This window comes from Drosophila biarmipes, chromosome X (assembly GCF_025231255.1).
Source record: "Drosophila biarmipes strain raj3 chromosome X, RU_DBia_V1.1, whole genome shotgun sequence".
Lineage (NCBI taxonomy): Eukaryota > Metazoa > Arthropoda > Insecta > Diptera > Drosophilidae > Drosophila > Drosophila biarmipes.
In genome coordinates, this window is record NC_066611.1 from 10095403 (window position 1) to 10117551 (window position 22149).

The 22149-nt window shown below is 50.9% G+C and overlaps 4 protein-coding genes across 14 annotated transcripts in view; 2 read left to right on the forward strand and 2 right to left on the reverse strand.

Annotated features, from left to right (window-relative positions):
- LOC108023963 (cytosolic carboxypeptidase Nna1) overlaps positions 1-12397 on the forward strand; it is a 29776-nt gene extending 17379 nt beyond the window's left edge. The window contains exons 3-16 of one of the 11 annotated variants that reach the window (XM_017093679.3): positions 3175-3327; positions 3617-4589; positions 4879-5698; positions 5867-6140; positions 6461-6741; positions 7109-7268; positions 7338-7496; positions 7574-7642; positions 8736-8851; positions 8988-9123; positions 9212-9832; positions 10260-10834; positions 10907-11284; positions 11340-12397. In XM_017093679.3, the coding sequence (XP_016949168.1) occupies positions 3175-3327; positions 3617-4589; positions 4879-5698; positions 5867-6140; positions 6461-6741; positions 7109-7268; positions 7338-7496; positions 7574-7642; positions 8736-8851; positions 8988-9123; positions 9212-9832; positions 10260-10834; positions 10907-11284; positions 11340-12138 (5514 nt within the window). In that variant the 3' untranslated portion in view covers positions 12139-12397. Of the gene's footprint in view, positions 1-3174; positions 3328-3616; positions 4590-4878; positions 5699-5866; positions 6141-6460; positions 6742-7108; positions 7269-7337; positions 7497-7573; positions 8529-8733; positions 8852-8987; positions 9124-9211; positions 9833-10259; positions 10835-10906; positions 11285-11339 lie in introns of those variants that run through there. The other 10 variants (XM_044093682.2, XM_050890511.1, XM_050890512.1 and 7 more) reach the window with 10 other exon arrangements.
- Positions 1-12785, reverse strand: part of LOC108023964 (glutamine-dependent NAD(+) synthetase) — a 39746-nt gene extending 26961 nt beyond the window's left edge. The window contains exons 1-2 of the mRNA XM_017093685.3: positions 12629-12785; positions 1302-1423 (exon numbers count right to left, since the gene is read on the reverse strand). The gene's annotated coding sequence lies outside the window, so the exon portion shown is untranslated. The remainder of the gene's footprint in view (positions 1-1301; positions 1424-12628) is intronic.
- A 447-nt stretch (positions 12786-13232) lies between these two features.
- Positions 13233-16541, reverse strand: LOC108024040 (E3 ubiquitin-protein ligase MGRN1). The gene is made up of 3 exons (XM_017093814.3): positions 15117-16541; positions 14105-15057; positions 13233-14040 (listed from the first exon to the last, which is right to left on the reverse strand). Exons 1-3 carry the CDS (start codon positions 16379-16381, stop codon positions 13871-13873), a joined length of 2388 nt encoding a protein of 795 aa, XP_016949303.1. The 5' UTR covers positions 16382-16541; the 3' UTR covers positions 13233-13870.
- An 859-nt stretch (positions 16542-17400) lies between these two features.
- Positions 17401-22011, forward strand: LOC108024024 (DNA topoisomerase 2-binding protein 1). Its single transcript, XM_017093787.3, has one exon. The coding sequence runs from the start codon at positions 17488-17490 to the stop codon at positions 21793-21795; it is 4308 nt and encodes a 1435-aa protein (XP_016949276.1). The 5' UTR covers positions 17401-17487; the 3' UTR covers positions 21796-22011.
- The last annotated feature ends 138 nt before the right edge of the window (positions 22012-22149 follow it).

Sequence of the window (22149 nt, forward strand, 5' to 3'; positions counted from 1 at the left end):
GGGACGTGGCGGAGGCTAAGGCTAAGCTGTCCTAGATTTGTGCCGAGGATGGGGGGACGAGCTTCAATGCCTTTGACACGCACCTCGTCAGGATGTCCCAGGACATGCGTGCCGCGCCCCATAAATATAAATGCACATAAAATCCGGTTGGCAGGGGTTAATGGGGTGAAGGCTTTCAAAGGAGCAGCCGCAAATCCAAAGAAGTGACAGGCCAACTTCGCTAAGACCAACTGATTTGAATTGGTTTTGGCATTTTTAATTTGAAATTGCTTAAAAGTAGAGGTGCTTCTGAAGACAAATTTTTAATTATTTTTAGGAAGCATTAAATTAATTTTAAAAATTAAAAAAAGTATATACCTAAATTTATAAAATGTGAAAAAAACGTCAAGCAAAAATGCTACTTTAATTTAAAAATATTTACAAAAATTAAAAATCTTTTTAATGGACCTTCTTCGACTCGTGATGGTTCGACTTAGCCAGAAGGCACTGTGGTGCCCCTCAACCATCTTGCTTTTATGTAGGTCAAATTGCAATAAAAGGTGCACACACTAGGCCACGCCCACCGCCGCCCCCGCTTAACCCATGGCATGCGGTGAAATCGCTCGCCAAGTGCAATGAAAATCCTTTCGTTTCCGCTTTGAGATTTTATTTGTTTGGCGTTTTTTTCGATTTTTTTTCGTCTTTTTCTTTACCTAATTGTTGGCCAAGTCGTTAGTATTGTTAACAATCGATTTTATTTATTTGTACTCGATTTGCATTCGATGCGCGCCGCCAAATTGTGTTGGGCAAATATTACACATTACACATACGCCCCGTGTGCCGCTGAATGGGAGCGAGGGGTTTTTTTTGGGGAGGAAGGGTTCGGCTGCCAGGGGTCAAACACAAAATTGGCCAACTGATTGATTAAACAGGCGGAGCAGGGGGGAGGAGGGTGGCAAATGAATCAATTGGAGGTCAATTGTTGAGCAATTTGTGGCGCAGTTCGAATAAATCGACAAAAAAACAAAGGAAGCCGAACATTTCCTTGTCAATTAACATGGCTTGAAATGTGCACAAAAAATGCAAAAAAAAAGTTAACAATTTTTTTATCATATAGGTAAAAAGGTATTTTTAAAAGGTAAAATTTAATCTCAGAATTTTTTTGAAATACAAATAAAACTTAAAAAAAAAGTTGATAAACATTTTTTGAAATTTATAGGATATCAATAATAAAAAAAAAATTCACATTGCAAGGCATTTTTTTATCCTTTTTTATTTGAAGTGCAAACTAATTTAAATTGAATTTAAAAACACAAACTCACCACACTCGCTATCGCCGTCCCGCTCGCTCTTCACCTTCGCCGTTTCACCGTTAACTTGCTTCCTCTTCCTTAAGGCTCCAGGCACCGACACGCACACACATGCACACTCAAAGTTCGGCAAACTGTAAATGCAATTAAAAGAGCAAAAATAAATAAGAAGTCAAGAAAGTTGTTTGGGGAAACGTCTTTCCCTCGCTTTTCATTCCTCTTCTTCCTCCGGCCATGACGTCCAAAAGGCAAACTCAAATAAAAAGTGAAATCCGAAAAACGCCTTCGGTGTCGACTACCGTTGTTGTTGCCACAATGACACTGGCATTGGCAATGGGCATCCAAGTTTTTTGTTTTTTTTATTTTGCATTTTTTCATTACCAGGAAAACGAGAGGGTCACATTAGCTGCAAGCGACAGCGGACAGCCATTTCGCCGTAGGGCGAAATAAACAAGCTAATTAGTTAGTTTGATATCGTACGTACAATCACAGCATAAATAAATAAAACCGTATTAAAGTGAGCCAAACAAGTAAGCAAAACAAATCCTCTGACACAATATGGCGGAGAAAGAGACGGGTGTAGGGACACTATATAGAGGGAGAAAGAGACGGGTGCAGTGACTGCAGAAAGAGAGGGGGCACTGTTGCAAAAACTGACGCTGATATGTTTCAATTAAGCCGTCACACACACAACAGCCTGCAAATCGTTGTGTGAGAGTGTCTGTGTATCAGATTTGCATGTTTTATCGTCCTTTTTTTGCACAGTGTGCGATAGGGGAGGAGAAAATCCCAAAGTTTAGGCAGAAAATATGTTTGAAAAAGTTTAATTAATATGTAATCTCTATGGGGAAAGGTTAAAAATAATATATTATATATATATATATATATATATATATATATATTATTTAAATATATTATTTATTGAAATTTTAATAAAGAATAAAAGTGAGATTATGAACTTGTGCTAAAAATTACTCATACGCCATGCACACCAAATTATGATAAATAGTTTTCGCCGTCTAACGAGCATAATATAATATATGCAATCTTGATATTTATAATTCAAATCTGAAAAAACGAGTCTATGTGCCAACTGTTTGCTAATAGGACCACATTGCGTATGAGTGATGAGCCTAAAGCTGCTTAGGTAAATTGATACCTTTAGAAAAGTCAAAATAAATGGGACTTGGAATGAAAAATGTAATTGATTAGCAACTTCCTATTTACTTGAATTTCTTTTAATATCATATATTTTTCAAAATGTTTTTCACACCAAAATAACCATTGAACCACTGTGCCCGTCTTACATGTGTAAGCATATCAAAAGGCTAAACAAATAAGCTGCTCAAGCTTGTGGGCAGAACTACAAAGATGGCAAAAACGACAGCAAAAGAACATCAAAGCCTCAACTGAGGACAGGCAAAAAGCCGGAGGAAATATGGGGCTTGATATCGGGGGGTTGGATGTCAAGGAGTGGGCAGCTGAGCACAAAGCAAATCGTCATTGGTGACAGAGAATTTAAATGTAATAGTAACTCTGAATGACATTCAATTCAATTTCCCTGTCAAGGACGACAAAAACGTTGAGAATTTCCGTTGCGAGTCACATCGGAATATCACTGTCTTTAATTAGTGAAACCTTGAAAGGACAACAGGTGCCACAATAATTATAGGAATTATATACGACGTGTAATCCAAAGCAATTGGCAAAACATTGCAATCGATAAATAATTCAAAAATTAATGCTTTTGAAACAAACCAAATCACACAATTTTACCGTATATAAGAAGAATCTGAAGAATTCACGTTTTCCGTTTTAAAAAAAACTTTGTAAAACTTGTGAAATTCTCAAAGATTATTTCTTTCGCCTTACTACTCCCAACCAGGTCATCGAGGAGCGCATCACACACATTCCGTACGTGCCCGCTACGCCGGAGCCCCTCAATGCTCCGACCGGCAACGAGCTAAAGCCGCGGCCCGTGGGCGAGGAGAACGGCATCGTAGTGTTCAGTTACAGTCCGATTAGCGCCGTGAACTACGTGAGTATCCGCAGTCTATGGCTTTCACAGGATTCACTCGTCTTCGATTTGCATATCTGGTTAAAGAGTTTGATTTGTTTGTCTGCTCTTTGATTAACTCCCATTGAATATTCAAACTAAATCTAGTAGCAAATCGAAGTATAAAAAACTAACTGCACCCTGCACCTGCACTAACCATAAATGGGGGATTGTTTGTCCATCGATAAATAAGGGGAGACAACTCAAAACTAACCCGCTCTCGAGGCTATGTGAAAACTTAAAAACTAAATGCGCCGCCACAACCACACAGGAAAAGCCCAAGGCGAAGAAGGAGGAGGATGAGTCCAGCGACGAATCGGACTATTCCTCGGACTCCCGCCAGGACTCCACGCCCCCCAGCAGGGCCACGCCCATGCGACTGGCGGGGGGCGGTGGCTGTGCCCGCGGCAAACTGAACAGCGTGTCCAAGATGATCAACAACGTGGACAATCGGTCTACGAGTGGGTCCCTCGACGACAACGACGACTACTACGATGATGAGTACGATACCTCCGGCGGGCAGGGTGAGGCCAAGGAGAAGGCCATCATCAAGGATCTCATCGAGGCGAAGAAGAAACGCTATCAGGAGCAGGCCGCGGTGGTCACGCCCGCTGGCGGCGGTGGTACGGCCCGGAATTCGAGAGCAGCCAGCCATTCGAGGATCAGCAAGGATCCCAGCGATATCGATGACATCTGGAAGAACAACACCAGCGAATACAAGCCCGCCTCGCCGCGCTATGTCCTCAGTCAGTTCGGCAAGAATGTGGCCAAGGCGATGATCGACCGCATCGTGGACTACGATGATCCCTCACTGGTCCCGCCCTCGGGATCCCAAAAGGTATCAAACAAATACGCCGTGGCCCCCGTCAAGTTGCCCAAAACGAATATAGCCCGCTTAGAGGTGGCCTTCGAGCGAAGTGCCCGCCAGGATCGATCCGCTGCAGTTGCTCCCAAATCGCATTCCGGCAAGGGGATAAGCAGGGATGCGGTAGACAACGATCGTCATCGTCTTCGGGATAGTACCTCCTCCGAGGACACCAGTAGTTCGGGTGTAGGCGAAGAAGAAGAGGTATCCGACTCGGAATCGGAGAATTCAGGCAGTGGCGATGGCTTGCATCGAATTTTGGGTAGCAATTCGGCCCGGCTAGCTGGTGGCTCCGAGAAGCGTACGCGTCCCAGTTCCGGATCGGTTTCAGATACCGAAACGTTGGTGGGAGACGAGAGCAGGAGCAGGCTGGCTGGCTGTAAGCGAGGGATTACTCTAGTTGGTACTCCAGTTGGAGCGATGGTAACCAAAGTAGTCTACATTTTCATATTGCACATCAATCGCTTCAACTTGGGGACCAAGACTTTCCATTTATTCATTGGCCGATAAAGTGAAAGCTCTGCTTCAAAGGAACCACTCCTAATCATAGGTAGTAGGGTAATGCGGGTCTTAGCACACTCAGAATTTCTAAGGTCGTAATTGCCCCTCAAAAGAGCTTTCACTATCAGTACTTTAATAATACTCGCAATAACCCAAACCTCCTATAGCTGGTAGTCTGCAGCAGCAGGACAACAGTCGTTTTAGGAGCCGCCAGTCGCCCCCTTTGCGAGTGATACCCCACACCCATGCGGCCACAGTGGCTGCGGCGTCGGCAGCGGCGCTCGCCAGAGGGCGTCACCGCGACAAGGACGGTTGTCTGGGCGGCAAGGACGAATCGGCCAGGGGTGGTGGTGGCTATGACATGCCAATGGGAATGGGAGCGGGAGGGGGAGCGGGAACTACCACTGGCACCTCGACGGGCACTCGCACCACGTCTCCGGTCGGGAACAACGTCTTCCGGCTGAGCAGGGATCAGCAGATGCTGCTGAACTCGACAGCCAGCCAGGAGACCACCGGCACCCTTAACTCCTTTGCAAGTACTAACCAGACGACGACGACCACCTCGTCGCAATCCTTTCTGTGCTCCGATTTAACCCAAGCACAGTTCAGCCGCTCGGCCGTCGGTGGCGCCCGCTTCGTGACCAACTGCCATCCCATGAACCCGGAGGAGTACGATGGCCTGGAATTCGAATCGCGCTTCGAGAGCGGCAACCTGGCCAAGGCGGTCCAAATCACGCCCACCTACTACGAGCTCTACCTGCGACCCGATCTCTACACCAGCCGCTCGAAGCAGTGGTTCTACTTTCGTGTGCGACGCACCAGGCGCAAGATGCTGTACCGCTTCTCGATTGTCAACCTGGTCAAGTCAGACAGCCTCTACAACGACGGGATGCAGCCGGTCATGTACTCCACGCTGGGCGCCAAGGAGAAGAGCGAGGGCTGGCGGAGATGCGGGGACAACATCTGCTACTACCGGAACGACGACGAGTAAGTAGGCTAGACTCAGTCCTAATCGCAAAACTCTAGCAAAAATACAATTTCCAAAGAAAGTTTGAGAGGCACGAATTGTTTCTGCCACACACACAGTATACACTTCACCTGTTTGCCCACTATAAAATCTGTATATTTTTTAATGGTTTATTCTTCCTGCCGTAGAAGTGCCAGCAATAGCGCCAACGAGGACGACGAGGACAACTCGACGTACACGCTGACTTTCACCATCGAGTTCGAGCACGACGACGACACCGTGTTCTTCGCCCACAGCTACCCGTACACCTACAGCGACCTGCAGGACTACCTCATGGAGATCCAGCGGCATCCGGTCAAGTCGAAGTTCTGCAAGCTGCGCCTGCTCTGCCGCACCCTGGCGGGCAATAATGTGTACTACCTGACCGTGACGGCACCCTCCTCCAACGAGGAGAACATGCGGGTGAGCCGGACCCCCTTTCCCACGTTCCTATCTTGTGGCCATTAATCTGCAGGCGAACTTTGCCAACTCACAAAAGTTGTGCTTAGATAAACAGCTTGCACAACAGTTTTGGACAAACAATTTTATTCATTTTGAATTTTCATTTTGCCTCTTAATTATGCGAAAACAAAGTCGATAGCGAAAGTCGTAAAAGTTATAATGAACTATGTGCCGGGCATAATTTTGAGCTGTTTAATTGCGAAATTTGCAGAGAAATGTCCTTCCAAATCAGATTTGAATATTTGCATAATATATATAACGGACAATCTTATCTTAAATAGCGAAAGAAATCGATTGTGGTGTCGGCTCGAGTGCATCCCAGTGAGACGCCCGCCTCGTGGATGATGAAGGGCCTGATGGACTTCATCACGGGAGACACTACGGTGGCCAAGCGGCTGCGGCACAAGTTCATTTTCAAGTTGGTGCCGATGCTGAACCCGGACGGAGTCATTGTGGGCAACACCCGGAACTCACTGACCGGCAAGGACCTCAACCGGCAGTATCGTACGGTCATCCGCGAGACATATCCATCCATTTGGTATACCAAAGCCATGATTAGAAGGTGGGTTCTTGGGCTTTGAAGTACCATTAATAAAACGCCAATTAAGATCAAATTTTCTCGTTTATTCGAGAAGAAACGTTCTTAAAATCAAAAAGAGCGTTCCTTTTAAAATGAGAAACGATTTTGATATCGAGAAAAGGGGCTTGAAGTACCATTGATAAAACGCCAATCAAGATCAAATTTACTTATTTTTTCGAGAAGAAACGTTCTTAAAATCAAGAAGATTGCTCTCTTTTTACAATGAGAGACAATTTTGATACCTAGAGAACGGGCTTGAGAACGTTTTATAACTTCTACAAAACGTGTTGAGATTTGTTTTTAATAAATTAAAATCGGATTTCGATTAATTTTGTGTTAATCCTTACAGACTGATTGAGGAATGCGGCGTGGCCATGTACTGTGATATGCACGCTCACTCACGAAAGCACAACATATTCATATATGGCTGTGAGAACAAACGCAACCCGGAGAAGAAGCTAACCGAGCAGGTCTTTCCGCTGATGCTGCACAAGAACAGTGCGGATCGGGTGAGTAGCCTCTGCCCAGATGGGCCACTATCCCATTTAGGTATCTCCATAAAGTCGTCCGATTCGTAGTTCTCCTTCGAGAGCTGCAAGTTCAAGATCCAGCGCAGCAAGGAGGGCACCGGGCGTATCGTGGTCTGGATGCTGGGCATCACCAACAGCTATACGATCGAGGCCTCCTTCGGCGGATCCTCGTTGGGATCGCGCAAGGGAACGCACTTCAACACGCAGGTGGGTGTCGCTTGGCCCTTCACAAATACGAGTCTCACTCAACCTAATTCGAACTTAAAAATCCCAAAACCTTTTAGGATTACGAGCACATGGGACGAGCATTTTGTGAGACACTTTTGGACTACTGCGATGAGAATCCGAACAAAGTAAAGCGGCACGCAAAGTTGTTTAAACAAATCAAAAAGATAAGAAAACGCGAGAAACGCGAACAGAAAGCATTGAAATTACAGAAAATGGCCGATCAGGGATGTATAATGAACGACAAACTGAAAGTGAAACGTTCTGTGGAGAAGAGTGTCTCCTAGGAAGGTTCCATTCGATCCACACGACCCGAAACACACGCTCCTTTCTGTAAACTTGTGCCAGTTATCGTTGATTGTTATAATCGTATATCGTATATCGTGAATTGTTAATCGAAGTGCGTAACTGTAATCGCCAACGAGTCGCTGCCTGCGATCTGTCCTAAAAGCGCTGCTGTGCTGTACCCATGATTGAAATCCCAAATCCAAAACCATATCTTTAGGAAATTTTCAACCAAAACACCACAGTCACACACACATCGGCCAGAGCCACAGAGGTTATATGACAGATGTAGCACTTCTTTATATCTGGGCATATATCATCTGCATATGTATCCCATCGGGGATTCTGTATGCCGGGCATTGAATTGAACTAGTTTCAATGCTGTCTATTTGCGCGTATCGCAGTTTTTCTAATATTTTTGAGCACCCAGTTGCGTGGATAGAGCCGCAGACAGTGGAGGACACACTATCCACGCAATGGGTTCTTGGCTTATCTATCTTTACCTATCTTTATAATACACCTGATCCACCTGATCCCGCACAAACGTAACGAGTTAGTCACACCCAGCACAGCAACGCCAGGCATTCGAGCTCTTTATTCTTATACTCTTATATCCTAGTCACTCTAACTATAATTCGCGTTTCTTTCGATGTTGCTAGCTCGTAAGCGTAACCGTATTATTATAACCGAAAAATATTATTTTTTGAAATAAATACCATATCAACCGTATGATTTATGTTGTCTTCCTTTGGCTAGCCCTAAGTTTTTTCGCTTTCACTCTGGCTTTTATCGAACTGCTTTTAGTGAACTGCTTCATTATTCTGCACACTTCACATTGATTTTGATTTTAAACCTTATTATGATACATATATTTCATTTTCCTTTTCGCCAGTGTATGATTTTTCACTAATCCAAATGCATTAACATTTACAATAGATTTTAAATTTACTCAAACAACAGGACAGGCTACGATCCAAGATAATAGAAAGACTGATGCGAGAAGGCTCCAGTGCCGATGAGCCATTGAATATTCCCCTGTCGGATTACTCCAGGTGGGTTCAGCCCTCAAAGGGTGTTTTGGTATCGTTGGGAGAGGGGCTAGGGCTAAGGAAAACCCCTTCCAAATCCCTTCTACTGCTACTAACCGACGCTAATCACTACTAATGTCTACTAATCCCGATCCCTTAGCGACGAGGGCAACTGCAGCTCGAGCTCGGATAACGAGGGCAAGCACTCGATAACCGCTTCCGACCTGGAGGGACCCTGTTGTGCCCCCACCCGAGCACCGCCCAGTTCGCCCGAGGTGATCCACGAGATCCGCAAGGTAAGTGGCGGTCGATCTAGCTCCTACTGCACTGCACCTGCACTCCCAGCTCCCACTATTACCACCTGTTTCCCATTACAATACTCAGTTCCGCATGCGACGCATGCGCAAGGTGATGCACGAGCTGGACAGGATCTATTTTACGCCGCTGTTCCAGCGCAAATTCAAAACGCTGACCACCCTGAAACGCAGGCGCCACAAAATGGGTCCCGTCAAGACGACTCCGAACGGGAAGCGTCTGCGGGGCGGAGGAGCAGGAGCCCCCACAGGCGATGTCCCTTCCGTGGCCACCAGCCAAACCGGAGCTTCGATCGTGGAGACCAGCGCCACCCAACAGCCCAATCCCGTCATGCAGTTGGCCAGAAAGCCACCAGGCAAGAGCGCCCAGCCAAACGGAGCTGAGAGTTCCGAAAGCACCGACAGCCTGGATTCCTCGCAATCGGAATCTCTAAGAGATCCAGAGTGCTCTAGTGCCAGCACTGGCATCGGCTCGGGAATCGGAACAGGAAGCGGAACAGGGACAGCAGCCGGAAAAGAGACCGGACGGAAGGCCAAGGCCACCGGAGGCGGGGCCAAGAAAACGGGCAAGAAGAAAAAGTTTATGCCCACGGAGAAGAGGAAGCCGGTGGTCAATCAGAAGTTGCACGTGGATCGCAATTTCCGGCTGTGGCTGGCCAACCGGCGCATCTACATCTACCGCCGAAAGAAGGTATATGCCAAGCCATAAAGGCACGGAATCATATGAGGGTGCTACAGAAATCATTAGGGTTAAAAAACACTTATAAAGGTGTCCATAAGTATGCAACAATATATTTTAAATACCGAATTATTCACTGCATACTTTTAGACACCTTCAAGTGAATTAAAACACTTTTGACAAATGAAAGAAATGGGAAGAAATGAGTGTCCGAAAGAATGCAACAATATTTTAAATCCCAAACGATACATTAGTCACTGCATACTTTTGGACACCTTCAAATTATTCGGAATATCTATGAGCTACTAACGAAAAATTGCCACTCACATAGATTGTTTCTTCACTCGTACTGTGACGCACAGCACCACTTGGCACGCCAGCACAACTAACTTGATCATTTCCCATCTCGCCTCGAATCTCCCGCATCTAATCCGTTCAGTCCACACAGGCGCGTCGCACCAAGGTGAGAAACAAGCCGCCGAAGAAGCGCGGCGAGGTGGTGCGCACCACCCTGGACCTGCCCACCACTGATCCCGGCTCGGACCTGCACTTCTCCACTGACGACGAGGAGCACTCGCCGACGACCGGACAAAATGGCTACGGGGCAGTGGCTCCGCTCCGGCACACGCTGCTCCAGAGCGATCTGCAGAGGCGGTACATCGAGGAGATTGGCGACACGGTGGTCCAGAAACCGAAGGCGGCCCACATGCCGCCAGAACTGATCGTGACCACGCCCTCGAAGAGCGGCACTCCGGGCGGTGGCAAGAAGCTGGATGTCTACAAGCTGACTCCACGCACTGCCCCCGAACTGGACACGGGTGGCCACCACATCGGCATGATGCAACGACAGGCGGGCGGAGCTGGCACATCCGCCAGGCGCACCTACTCGTGGCACAACCTCGATCAGCAGGAGATACCCAGTGGGAGTGGCGGTGGTCAGGGCAAGGCGGCCAACTTCTACATGGGCGAATCCAAGCCAGCGATGAAGGCGATGACCAAGCCGCCAGCCAGAAGGTGTGTACTTTTCCGTTGCGAATTCTTCAGCAGATGAACTGCCATTGAAAGTGGTCTGTCTTTTGTTTTTAGGAGTGGCGTTCCAAGCAATTTCATACCCCAAAGGCAGGGCAATGTGCCAACGGCCGATGACCTGCAGCTCAAGCTCTCGCTGAAGAAGAAAGTCTGGACGGGAGCGCACGGTGATGCAGACGGGCGTCCTCTGGCCTGGTACAAGGGTCACTCGATAGCAGGATCCCAAATGGCCAACACCACGACGGCCATACGCAGCGCAGGCGGTGGTGGTGGCGGTGGAGGAGGAGCTGGTGGTGGCCAGAACCGCACCATGTTCACTTCTAGTGGCAGGGAGCCACCGACAGCTGTCTCAGGCGGCATAAACATGGGCGTGCCACCCGCCTTTATGGGCGCACCACGCAAGCCCAGGAAACTGGAGCAAGTGGATCTGTTCAAGTAGGTGTTTAGCCTCACTGGAATCCAATATTTCTAACGTCCTCTCCTCCGGCAGTGCGTGTTCCCAGAAGCTTCTGCTGTGGCAGCAACAGGAGGAGCACAAGCGCTCCCAGCCGCAGCAGGCGCAGCGCTTGCTGAAGGTGGAGGATCCGCATCAGCAGACGCTGCATCCGAGGGATCGCGATCGTGACCGAGAGCAGCAAGCCTTCAAGCCCATGCACCTGGCTAGGAAGTCGGCGGGCACGAGTCAGGCCAAGGCCATCCAGAATCTGGTGGCAGCCGAATCGGGCGGGAAGGTGAAGCGCAAGTCCAGCAGCATGATGAAGATAGCGGAGACCACGCAGCTGGTCACGCGCTTTGCCAGGAGTCGCAACAGCGCCGGAGGCTCTGCGATGCAGCAGGTGCAGCAGCAGCAGTACATGCACCAGCAGCAGCACCAGCGCATGATGTTCAAGGGCCAGGGTGGCGGCGGTTCCGGATCCGTGGCCGCTCGCATGCACTCCGCCGGCGTGATGGGCCACATGCAGGGCCACGGTGGCGGCGGAGGACGAGCACCCAACAAATTCAAGACCGGCGGCCTGGTGATCACGGCCGTCCAGCAGCCGGCCAATATGCCAGGCGGTGGCAGCTCGCGGCGCATGAGGAATGCGGCCGGACTGCAGGCCAAGAGCAGCACGGGCGCCCTGGGATCCTCCTCCGGCCTGCAGATGCAGTATCAGCGCAGCAGTGGCAACGTCCAGGCCAACAAGTCCGCGACTGGCATCTCCCTGGACACCGTGAATCTGGTGCGCAAGGTGAAGACCAAGCTGAAGAAGCGCAAGTCCCGCACTCTGTCCAACGGAGCGCCCAAGTAGTGGGGCTGCCCGGTGCTCTCCGACTGATCCGGCAGATCCGTAAAGGAGCCCCACAGCTTTCGTTCCAAATTCTAGTCGAATTAAATCTCCCCTCCCCCATCTTTGATCTTTGTTACGCAAAAGACGACAAGGAAAAGATTAGCAAAATTATCCAAATACTTGATAGTGCCCTAGACCCTCTCCATACGCCTGCATATATGTAATCTCGATCTCTGTACCTACAGTTAATCCCCACAACAATGTTGAAAGTCCTAGTGTGCGTGTGTTGTTTTTTTTTCGCTGGAAGTTTTTCTATTGAGATTTGCAATAAAACCGAAGAAAAAATGTGCAAACAGCGTGTGATTGCGGCGAGGGAGCGGGCCAAAGTTTGGTAAATAAGTAATGCTTGACCGCCGACCGAAAAATCAATTACGCACATGTCCGGCAATCGGGGGCCCCCGCAGGTGGGAGCACCCCGTTGGCAGGACGCGGGGCGGGCCCGCCTACGTACCTCCGGCAAAACCCACTGGCGTCCCTCGAACTCGCTCCTTGCACAATTCACGCCGCGACTCCTCAGCCACTTGACCGCTCGAAAACCACCGAAAAGTTTAAACTGGGCGAAAGGTAAACAAAACCAATTCCAAGAGTGACCTCTAGTGATGGCAGCGCCGAGCTTCGGGCAATCGATAGCTGCTGGTCGTGGTGATCGATAGTGGGATATCGTCTGTTTTCGAAAGTAGAAAGTTTAACGCTTTTTGCAAGTAAAAAATAAAAAATACAACAAATTGTATTTATTTTATTAAAATTATAGCATTTATTTAAATTCAAGCAAAAATATATTTATTATTACATACGCTAACTACAAATTTTAAATAATTTTACTTTAGCATTTATTTGTTAACATGTCATCATTTAAAATTGTCTTTTTTTATAGTGAGGCGCTTGCCTTACACGAATTTACACAAAAATAGAGTTATTAGCCTTAAAAAAGAAATTCCCAATTACTTTTTCATAAATTGTATGAAAAAAATAATAAAAAAATTTAATAAATTAAAAGCATGCAACGTTTTCTAATAGTTAGGCGTTTGACAGAAGCAATTGAAATAAATAAAATAATAAAAATCACAAATAATCTTTAATAAATAATTACATATATAAAATATTATTAGATTATTCCACACCGCCCATTGATTTTAGCACTGGAGTTGGATTTACATATATTTTGGAATGCAGCGCCCTAGGCGCCCTGGTTTATTTGATTTAGTTTATTTGTTATATACCCAAGCCATTATGCTAGATTAAACTACGTACACATGCATGCGGGACGTGTGTGGTGTGTGTATACTGTATACTGGTTAAGTGTTGTGTCCTGGTGGCCTTCCTTCTTCTGATTATCCTTGTAACCATCCTCCTCCTCCTCCGCCGCCTCCTCCTCCTCCGCCGCCTCCTAATAATTCTCCTGGATATCCTCCTGGCCCTTCTCCTGGTCACCTTCCTGATCATCCTCTTGATCATCCTCCTGATCATCCTCCTGATCATCCTCCTGATCATCCTCCTGATCATCCTCCTGATCACCCTCCTGATCCTCCTTCTGGCCCTCCTCCTCTTCACCAACTACCACGTTTGTTCTTGCGGGCGGGGAAGCAGCAATGATTTAACTAAGTCTAGGTGACTACGAATAAATAGAGTAAACGCAAGGCTAAAACGAGCAAACGAAACGCAAGAATTCCGCGAAATACAACTGGAACCGGCTCTAAACGTTGACGGCATTCTGCAGAGCCGTCTTGTCATCCACAATGATGTTGGCGGCCGTGGTGGTTGGATTGGAGCTGAGCAGCTGCTTGGTGGACGAGCTGGAGGAGTAGCTGTCACTGGAGCTGCGCGTCGAGGCCGAGTTCCCGCTGATCGGGCTGTCCAGCATGTCTGGAGGAGGGCAAAACAGTTTGTCTTCGGTCAAGTTCCAACATTAAACAGACTATCTACATACCTGGGAGGGAGCTTACGTTGTTGGACTTCAAATCCACAACCGTAGCCACCGAACCCGATCCCACCATGTTGCCCACCGAGGTGGACTTTTTGTGCAGGTTCTTCTTCACCGCACTGCTGAAGCCCACGACGACGGGTCCCACACCAGCTGATGCGCCTACTGAGCCGGCGCTCCTGCCCACGCCCAGGCCGCCATTGACGCAGTTGCCGGCGCCCAGGGGATCACCGCTCTTGGCCCGCTCCGTGGGACACAGGGGGCTCAATATCGAGTTCTGAGTATCTTCCGGCGTGTAGTAGTCCGAATCCTCGGCCGTGGCCTCGGTGGGCGAAGGTGTTCCGCCTCCGCTAAGTTCTGGTCTCGGCTTGGTGCGCTTTAGCGATGAGCCCTTCTTGAGGCTGGACTCCTCGGTCGGCCCATCGCCACCGGCACCGCCACTCTTATCCACATCGTCTGCCTCCAGGCAGGCCACCACCTGCTTCAGGGATTTGCTAGAGACGTTCTTGCTCTTGCTGCCGGGCGATAGAAGCGGCGACAGCTTCTCGTTCTCACTGTCCTCGTCGTCATCGGTGCCCGCAGAGCCATCGCCACCGGATCCAGCCGTGGATCTGGGATACTTGCGTTCGTTGACGATCTGCAGCTTGTCCTGCTTCGGCTCAGGCGAAGTGGATGCCCCCAAAGTGGGCGAAGTACAGGTGGCCGTGCTGGACTTCTTCGGATCGCTTTCGATCTCCACGGAATGTGTGGATGAGCCGTTGCCATTGCCGTTGCCGCCGCCAGACTGGTTGGTAATGGTGCCCACTTCACTGGTCGATGTGCATGTCGAGGCGTTCTTCTTGATCTTCGGGCGTCGCTGGCTGCTGGACTTGATGGGCGAAGTGGCCTTGATGTCGGCGCTGGTCATTGTCGAAGCGGCCACTGTGGCAGCGGAGTCTGTGATGTCGTGTTCGCTGGTCCTGAAGGGGAGTTAGCCAGGTAAGTATTCGGTTTGACCCGAGGAAGCCCAAGAACTCACCTGGCCCTGGCCACATACTGCGGGGGTCCGTTGAGCGCCTCGATCAGCGAGACTGGAATATAGCCCGGCGGCACGTCCACCGGCGCCGGCTCTCCTGCCGTCGACGTGGGCGTATTCTGGTGCAGCACATGCGTGCTAATGCCCTTCTGGACAGCTCGGATCTGAAGCAACGCGCGGAAGGGTGCTCGGCAAATGGGGCAGTTGTTGGCCTGGTAGCGCAGCGAGTCCGCACACGAATTGCACAAACAGAGGTGGCGGCAGGGCAGGATCAGCGTGTCCCTGGTCTCGCTCATGCAGATGACGCACTCGCTGCCATGATCGTCGATCTCCTCGTCCAGCGACGTCTTGTTCACCGCCTTGTTCTCGATGCCGTAGATCTCCTGCAGCAGGTAGCACAGGCCATCCACGAAGATCTTCTGTTTAAGGGCTCGCAGCACATAGCTGCCGTTCTCCGGATGATGGTCGATCACACAGATGGTGGTGTGCGACTGGCGGCACTCGTCGCTGCCCTCCTCCACCACACAGTGAATGGCCACCGGATACTGCTCGCGCCCGGGGCTGTAGCCCAGCTCATCCTCGGGCATCTGCTGCGGATTGAAGACGTGGCCCGGCTGCGAGAAGCACTGATTGATGCCCTTCTCGTAGTGGTAGGTCTCCGAGGTGAGGCCCTCGCGCGGCACCAGTGTCACGCCACTGGGACTCACGTCCTCCGAGCAGAAGTAGTAGATGGTAATGGCGCACTTGGCGTCCGAGTCGAAGGTGAACTCGATGTTGTAGGAGCAGGGTGGCGGTGGTGGAGTCAAGTCCGCATCCCCGCCACCCAGGCCCATCGAACAGAGCACATTGCCGTCCACATCCTCGATGGTCACGTTGGACTTCTCCTTCTCCAGATCCAGATCCCGGTCGATGTCCTTCATGGGCTTGGGCTTGTCCAGCACAACGCCGCCCATCTTCTTGTCGTTCAGCGTCTTCACGAAACGCACCGACTCCTTGCGGATGTTGACCAGACTCTTCAGGGTCTTGGTCGGCTCGTTGGCCTGCGGTGGCGGATAGGGGAAGGCCGTTGGCCTGTTGCCCAGGAAATTCAGATCCGCGTTCTCGCCGAACAAGTACGACTCCGGTTGGGGCGTGTCGAAGCGCTCGCCGCCCATGATGAAGTGGGTGCCGAAGAAGTTGCCCATCCTCGGGGGGTACTTGTAGGCATTGTTTGTGCTGGGGTCCGCCTCCTCCACCGCCGCGTTCTGCCTGCTCACCAGGTTGCCCATTTGGTAGGGGTGTCGCTTCGTCCCGATGTCCGATCCTAGCCGATGTAGCTCCTGGCTCCTGGTTCGCTGCTCTGGCTTATTGTTCTGATTTCCTTTCTCTTCTGTTCCTCTATTTTCCTCCTTTCTTTCGGAGCTGCCAAGCCATCGATTGCAAATGCTATCGGGTGTTTCGATAGTGAGTTCTCGCCAGCGATTCCCTCTGCCAGTTATCGATGATTTGAACGGTAGAAAAAGCTGTTAGAATTCATTTATTTTTAAAAATAATTTTATGTCTTTTTTACTTTCTAAATGAAAAAATATTTTATTGAAAGAACTATTCTGGTTTAGAGCACAACATAAATGACTTGTTGTTGTCGTCCCCGAAACTGTGGGAATGCATTTTTAGATTCATTGAAAAGGTGCCTCTGGCAAATTAAAAAAAATATATATTTTTTTATTTTGGGATTACTGCCCCGTTGAAAATCTGTTTTAAAATTAAATGTACACTTGCGACGTGTGCAATTTACAAGGATTTCGTTATTGGTAATCTCAAGGATATGCTGATTGCCAAAAATCTAGTTGTTTTTATTATCAAGTTTATACATAATTAACAAAGTCACACCAATACTATGCCAAAAGCTAAATATTTTACAACATTTTAGAGAATTTTTTTCCTACCAGAAAATATTAATTACTTATTGAACTTAATAATAAAATAAATCAAATAATGTGTAATAAAAATGCGAATTTGTATTTCAGTCCCTTTCTATACTCATATTTGTATTGTTTTTTTTTTTTAAATTAAATCAATAATTTCTCGTTATACTCCACGTATTAAAGCTATTAAGTTGGTTGATATACGTTTAATAAATATTTATATGTTGTACTAAAAAATATATACCTAAATATAAATAAATTAATTAGCCAAAATGTACCTAGGTACCAGCCACTCGCAGCCGGCGTTGCCAGACAGCTCCGGGCCCGCGTTGCCAACGAACTGGACGCCAGCGTTGCCAACGAATTCAAAGCAACAACAAACGGCGCCAAAACAGCGTAGGCAAAGAGAAAAGCGAAAACACGGCAATTCGCAGCAAATCACGGAGCAATTCGCACGCACACACGCCACCATGAGCATGAGCATGGACGAGTCCATCTGCGCGTACTTCGTGAACAACCTGAAGCCGGCTGGCGACGGCGGAGGGGCCGGTGCCGGGGCCACGGCCGCCCAGGAGGCGGACACTCTGGAGCAGTTTGAGGCGTCGCTGGAGCTGCTGGGCCAGCAGCTGGCCGAGACCCAGATCCGGCAGATAAAGCCCAGCGAGGGCTATCCCCTGATAGCCGCCGGCAACCTGACCAAAAAGGACGTCTTCGTGCTGGCCCAGTTCGAGGGCGACTTCTTCGAGCAGCTGCAGCAGACGCGCGCCCTGATCCTGGGGCCACCCTGCCTGCTCACATGCCTGCGGCGCAACGAGCCCATTCCCGAGGGCAGCAAGGCCATCTACACCACGGCCATGCGGGACCTGCAGGTCTCGGCCACGGGCATAACGCCCGCCAAGAAGGAGGAACTGAGCCGGCTCATCCACTGGATGGGCGGCACCTACTTCCAGAGCTTCGGCCACCGCACCACCCACCTCATCTCGAACACCATCAAGTCCAGCAAGTACGAGCAGGCCACACTGAACGGGGTGCCCGTGATGCACGTCGACTGGGTGAAGTACATCTGGGACCAGAGTCGCCGCAGCCAGCGCGAGGGCATCAGTGCCACGGATCCCGACTTCGACAAGTACCGGCTGCCCATCTTCTTTGGGGCCAACATCACGTGCAGCGGCCTGGATGTGGCGCGCAAGGATCAGGTGATGCGGCTGGTCAACGAGAACGGCGGCATCTACCATCGCGCCTTCCGCTCCCAGGTGGTGGACATCGTCATCACCGAGCAATCGAAGACGGACACCGATAAGTACAAGGCGGCCATACGCTACAAGAAGGACGTCCTGCTGCCGGAATGGATCTTCGATAGTTCCAGTCGCGGCTATGCCCTGCCCACCAAGGACTACGAGGTAAAGGCAGGCAAGAAGTCCTCCACGCCCACCAAGAGCAATCGTTCAACTGCGGCGCCAGGCGCAGACCTCACCCAACTCTCGGATCTATCGCGGATTAGCTTCGTCTCCAACTCGCGGCGCATGTGCAGCGATCTGACCACCGTCAACGAGTCCGTCAGCAGTGTGGGCAGCAGCTCGCCCGCCAAGGATCTGCTCAAGCAGGCCACCACCGCAAGCAGCGGCCGCAACTATCAGCAGGTGCTGGCCGAGATTTGTCCGCGGCAGGCGAAGAAGGCGGGTGCCTTTCTGGACGGCTGCTGTGTGTACTTGAGTGGCTTCCGCCCGGAGGAGCGCGAGAAGCTCAACAGGGTGCTGAACACGGGTGGAGCCACCCGCTACGATGAGGCCAACGAGGGCATCTCGCACATCATTGTTGGCCAGCTGGATGACGCCGAGTACCGGCAGTGGCAGCGCGACGGTCTCATGGGCTCGGTTCATGTGGTGCGTCTGGACTGGCTGCTGGAGAGCATTCGAGCCGGTCGCCTGGTCAGTGAGCTGGTGCATCGAGTGTCGCTGCCACAGAACCGTGAGCCCGACGTGGCCTCGCCGGCCAGCAAGCGGACCCTGCGCTCCATGAACCACAGCTTCAAGCAGCCGACGCTGCCCATCAAGAAGAAGCTCTTCGATCAGGAGCCCGATCCCGAACAGCAGCCGGAGCAGGAGGAGCCGGACCACACGCTGCTGGATCAGTACTCACAGGATCAAGGGGCGGTGGCGCAGCTGCCGCCGGCGGACGTCAGTCTGCTCCAGCCGGCGGCCAGTTCCACGCAAATGGATATACGCCTGCGTAACTCGATGGTGGCCCAGCCCAATCCTGCCGCCGCCGTTGCCCTGCCGTTGCCCGACCTCAGTGCCAGCACACTGTCCATTGACTTCGACAAGCTGGACTACTTTTCGGGCCACTCCGTCTATGTGCACAAGGAGTGCTTCAACGCGGAGTTCTTCAACCAAATGCTCACCGAGTGCGAGACTGCCCAGGGCCTCTTGGTGCCCTCGAACTTTGCGGACGAGGTGGACTTCGCCATTGTCAGCTTCGAGGTCGCCTTCGACGTCAAGGAGCTGCCCGTCCGGGCACGCCAGGTGGTCACCGAGCTGTATCTCGAGAGTTGCATGAAGAAGAACCAGCTGCTGCCCCTGGAATACTACCACAAGCCCATCCCGGCCACTGCTCTGCGTCAGCCGCTCAAGGGAATGACCATTGTGGTCTCGATCTATGCGGGATTGGAGCGGGATTTCATCAACGCAGCAGCGGAGCTGTTGGGCGCCTCCGTCAATAAGACGTTCATCAAGAAGGAGAAGCCCCTGCTGGTGTGTCCCAGTGCCGAGGGCTCCAAGTACGAGGGAGCCATTAAATGGAACTATCCCGTGGTCACATCCGAGTGGCTGGTGCAGTGCGCCCGGACGGGCCAGAAGCTGCCCTACGTGGGCCACCTGGTGGGCAAGAGTCCGGAGGATTTCCCCATATCGCCGCGACTGCGGGAGAGCAATACCCGAACGCCGAGGCGGCAGACGGAGAGCACCCTGGTGGCGCCACCAGATGTCACAATGGAGGAGGAGGAAAATCAACCGGCGGCGGCTGTCACACCCGTTGCCGCCGTCAATCCCCAGGCAGCAGCTCCAGATCTAACGCCCCTGCGCAACAGAAGGGTCTCCGAGCTGGCAGGAATTCCGGGTGGCAGCGCTCGTCATCGCAACAGCAGCTCCACATCGTCGCCGGATTCGCCGTGCACGCCACTCAGCCAGGTGGGTGCCCAGAAGTACAACCTAGACTTCCTCGAGCAGTTCGTCCAGCGCCTAGACACGGACGAGGGCAAGGATTGTGTGCGCGAGATCATCCGCGAGATGCAGGAGAACCAAACGCCCGAGCTGGAGCGCATTCGTCGGCAGGCCTGCACGCCCATCAGTCGCAAGCATCCGCGGCCAGCCCCGGGGATTCCGGATTTCTGTCTCACTCCAGAGTTCCAGCAGCGGATGGCGGATGACTTCGAGCGGCGCTGGCGCCTGCCCACACAAAAAATCAAGCCGGACACACCGCTGGCCGTGATCAGGCAGCGGGTGATGCGCATCACCTGTGAAACGCTGGGCATCGAGTACGAGGATGCTCCAAGGCAGGAGGAGGAGCGGGCGCAGCGGGAACCACCAAGTACGCAGAAGAAGAAGCCGCCAATTAGAACTCAGGCCACCAAGCTGAACTTCGATAGATCCCCGAAAACACCCAAGCTGTCCGTGGGTGGCAAGAAGACGCCTCTCCGGGTGTCCATGGGCTCACCACGAGCCAGAAGCCAGTCCCCCTTTGTGCCCAACACGCAGAGTCCCTCGGAGGCCACGGCATCTGCTCCGCGACGATCCGACGGCCCGACCATGAGCGAGGAGGCCCAGAGCACCATCAACTTCGACAAGATTAGCTTCGAGGAGTCGGCGGCACCCGTGATCGCGCCGGATGTCAAGCAGATCACGGACTACCTGAAGAACTGCGAGTCGCGGCGCAACAGCCTGAAGCGCAGCCACGACAGCGACATGGAGTGCCCCGAGAGCGAGGTGCAGTACGTGCAGCCCTTTGAATCCGAGGGCTTCGCCCTAGGCACCGAGGACATGGTGGACTGGCGCGATCCGGCCGAGTTCAATGCGGCCAAGCGGCGATCCTCGGGCGGATCACCTAGGATGCAGTACAGGGGCACCCCCTGCTTCAGCATTTCGTGCGGCGACGATGGCGAGAAGCGAGCGGAGCTGATCGAGCGGATCACCCAGCTGGGCGGCAAGCTGTGCGAGAACCTGGTGAACTACGACGAGGCCTGCACCCATTTGCTGTGCGAGCGTCCGAATCGCGGCGAGAAGATGCTGGCCTGCATTGCAGCGGGCAAATGGATCCTCAACATGCAGTACATCGAGCAGTGTCACGCGCGAGGTTACTTCCTGGACGAGACCCTGTACGAGTGGGGCAATCCGAAGGCCATCAATTTGCCCACGCTGGCGCCGGAGGAGGAACCCATTGCGGCCGCAGTGCATCGCTGGCGCACGGAGCTGGCTGCTTCTGGCGGAGGGGCCTTCTCCGATCACCGGGTGATCCTCAGCATGCACGAGCGCAGCGGGGCGCCCATCAGGAATGTGCTGCGTGCCGGCGGAGCCTGCATCCTGGAGCCAACATCGCCATTCGCCTCCGATCCGGTGGCCTCCACTGCCACCCATTGCTTTGTGGACATGAAGAAGGCGCCGCTCGCGCCCCGGGACATGGCCCATCTGCACCAGTGCGGTGTCCAGGTGCTCAGCCAGATTGCCATCAACACCTACTTGATGCAGGGCAGGGATGCCGATCTGGGGAAATACGAGCTGAAGTGAGTGGGCTCCCGATTTGAAATCATCATAGTTCTTGTTCCTGTTCGAAATTGATATTTTCTTATTTCTATAAATGTTATAAATTTAAAGCCCAAAAGGGGTCTCATTCAAATAAGTTAAAGGTGATTAATTTGTATAAATATCCCAATTTTTTGTTTGTACTGGAAATCAATGTGTTCTTATGGGTTTCTATTAAATTGAAACAATTTCCAAACATTATTTATAATCTAAAAGTGTACTAATGAAATTAAAAGCATTATTGGACTGCAAAACAGTCGAACTGAAAATGCTTTTGAAATATAAATAAGTCTTCTCTCATAAAATTTGTTATTTTTGAAAAACAATCCTGAAAAACAA

What these genes read in the sequence shown, in the direction of transcription:
- LOC108024040 (XM_017093814.3), bottom strand. Translation starts at nt 16,381, where the DNA reads ATGGGCAACCTGGTGAGCAGGCAGAACGCGGCGGTGGAGGAGGCGGAC. An exon ending in CAGTATGTGGCCAGGGCCAG is followed by an intron (nt 15,058 to 15,116) that starts GTGAGTTCTTGG and finishes ACTCCCCTTCAG; the next exon opens with GACCAGCGAACACGACATCA. An exon ending in CAACGTAAGCTCCCTCCCAG is followed by an intron (nt 14,041 to 14,104) that starts GTATGTAGATAG and finishes GCCCTCCTCCAG; the next exon opens with ACATGCTGGACAGCCCGATC.
- LOC108024024 (XM_017093787.3), top strand. Translation starts at nt 17,488, where the DNA reads ATGAGCATGAGCATGGACGAGTCCATCTGCGCGTACTTCGTGAACAAC.